At 45.2% G+C, this 2,011-nt stretch overlaps 1 protein-coding gene across 2 annotated transcripts in view; it reads right to left on the bottom strand.

The window, feature by feature from the left end:
• Positions 1 to 900: 900 nt before the first annotated feature.
• The window catches only part of Pde6 (phosphodiesterase 6), a 72,003-nt gene continuing 70,892 nt past the window's right edge, over positions 901 to 2,011 (bottom strand). The window contains exon 24 of one of the 2 annotated variants that reach the window (XM_086553217.1): positions 901 to 1,618. In XM_086553217.1, the coding sequence (XP_086409343.1) occupies positions 1,532 to 1,618 (87 nt within the window). In that variant the 3' untranslated portion in view covers positions 901 to 1,531. The remainder of the gene's footprint in view (positions 1,619 to 2,011) is intronic. The other variant, XM_086553218.1, reaches the window with a different exon arrangement.

Genomic DNA, 2,011 nt, shown 5'->3' with positions numbered 1-2,011 from the left:
ACTTTGAATTCCAAAGAAACACACGTTTTCCTTCATTCAGTCTTAGACAACTTGTCTCGGAGCGGCCACTTAGCAGAGCCGCAGCGAAATCTCCTTCGCGTCCTTATATGAAGGTGGAATTCCATCTTTGTAGTCCTTTAGTAGTCCATTCATGGTCATTAGTCCTTTGCACTAAACTCTTTTTATTTCGTAAACTCAAGTCCGTCATGGAAAAATACTTTATTATTGCTGCAGAGGACATGTCTTGGTTCCGTTTGTATCTCTTCGTTTGTGTGTGTGTGCTTGTGTTTGTGTTTATGTTTGTTTGTGTGTGTGTGTGTGAGTGTGTGTGTGTGTGTGTGTGTGTTTGTTTGTGTGTGTGTGTGTGTGTGTGTTTGTGTTTATGTGAGTGTGTGTGTGCACGTACCGGTATGTGTCTTTGTCACAATATGTGTGTTTCTGCCAAAGTCCATATATATCCATCTAGGAATTTATGTGTAAAATGTACCTGCACGCAGAGAGATACACAAACACAATTACTCTTATTTCCAACACCACCGATCTGCACTCTGACATAAATAAATATTCATTTGTTATCTCAACGTTAATGCTACTATCACTGTATTGGTACACCGTGGAAACAGTGTAAACATCACGACACCGCCACGGAGTTATGACGTCATGTCGCGCCGGGGAGGTCATGTTGCTCAGTTGCTGACGTCATCGTGGGAAGAAAACGTCCTGTGGCACTGTGGTAAGATCGTGTTGGACGTAAGACGAGGGGAGAGGAAGAAGGGGAGAGGAGATAGGAGATAAAGAGAGAGTAGGAAAGAACGAGGAGAGTAAGAAGAATGGAGAGAAAGGGGAGAGAGGAAAAAAACTAAGGAAGAGAGGGAAAAGAAGGGGAAGAGGAGAGGTAGAAGAAGAAATGAGAATAAGAAGAATGGAGAGAAAGGGGAGAGAGGAAAATAAGGGAAGAGGGGGAGAGGAAGATAGGAGATAGGAGAAGGAGAGAGGAGAGTAGGAAGAATGGAGAGAAAGGGGAGAGAGGAAAATAAGGGAAGAGGGTGAGAGGAAGATAGGAGATAGGAGAAGAAGAAATGAGAGTAAGAAGAATGGAGAGAAAGGGGAGAGAGGAAAATAAGGGAAGAGGAAGATAGGAGATAGGAAAAGAAGAGAGGAGAGTAAGAATAATGGAGAGAAAGGGGAGAGAGGAAAAAAGGGAAGAGGGGGGAAAAGAAGGGGAAGAGAAGAGGTAGAAGAAGAAAGGAGAGTAAGAAGAATGGAGAGAAAGGGGAGAGAGGAAAAAAGGAAGAGGGGGAAAAGAAGGGAAAGAGGAGAGGTAGAAGAAGAAATGAGAATAAGAAGAATGGAAAGAAATGGGAGAGAAGAAAAAAGAAAGAAAGAAGGGGAAAAGAAGGAGGAGAGGGGAAAGGGAAGGGGGTGACAGAGCGTGGCTGACCCAGACCCCCCCCCACCCCCCTATCCCCAACCCCCAACCCCCCTGCCGGCAAGATCAGGTCTTAGCCCGAGCCCCAAGAGCCTGGTGACGTCACAGAAGCACACACAATCTGCTGCGTAACTTATTGCAGGCTTTTCCCTGGTGTTTCCCGCGCACGATCGCCACCGATTCCTCCTGCTGGGAGACAGAGAAGGAAAACCTGATGTTAGTGGAGAACCAGAACCGAAAGAGAAGTGTGGGGACGAATAAACAAAACTACGAAAATGAGTAAGAGAGAGATAGATGCGGGAAGCGAGAATAGGTGAGAGAGAGAAAGGAGAGAGAGTGACTTTGCTTTGACTTTGACGAGTTTATTGAGACAAGCGAGTGAGTGAGTGAGTGAGAGAGAGAGAAAGAGAGAGATAGAGATAGAGAGATATAGATAGATAGATAGTGAGTGAGTGAGAGAGAGAGAGAGAGACAGAGAGAGAGAGAGAGAGAGAGAAAGAGAGAGAGAGAGAGAGAGAGAGAAAGAGAGAGAGAGAGAGAGAGAGAGAGAGAGAGAGAGAGATAGAAAGAGAAAGAGAAAGA

This window comes from Penaeus japonicus, unplaced genomic scaffold, assembly GCF_977035675.1.
Source record: "Penaeus japonicus unplaced genomic scaffold, GWHDUDI00000001_assembly GWHDUDI00000028, whole genome shotgun sequence".
NCBI classification, from domain to species: Eukaryota; Metazoa; Arthropoda; class Malacostraca; order Decapoda; family Penaeidae; genus Penaeus; species Penaeus japonicus.
Note: the sequence above shows the minus strand (reverse complement) of the source record. Positions and strands in the feature narration are given on the sequence as shown.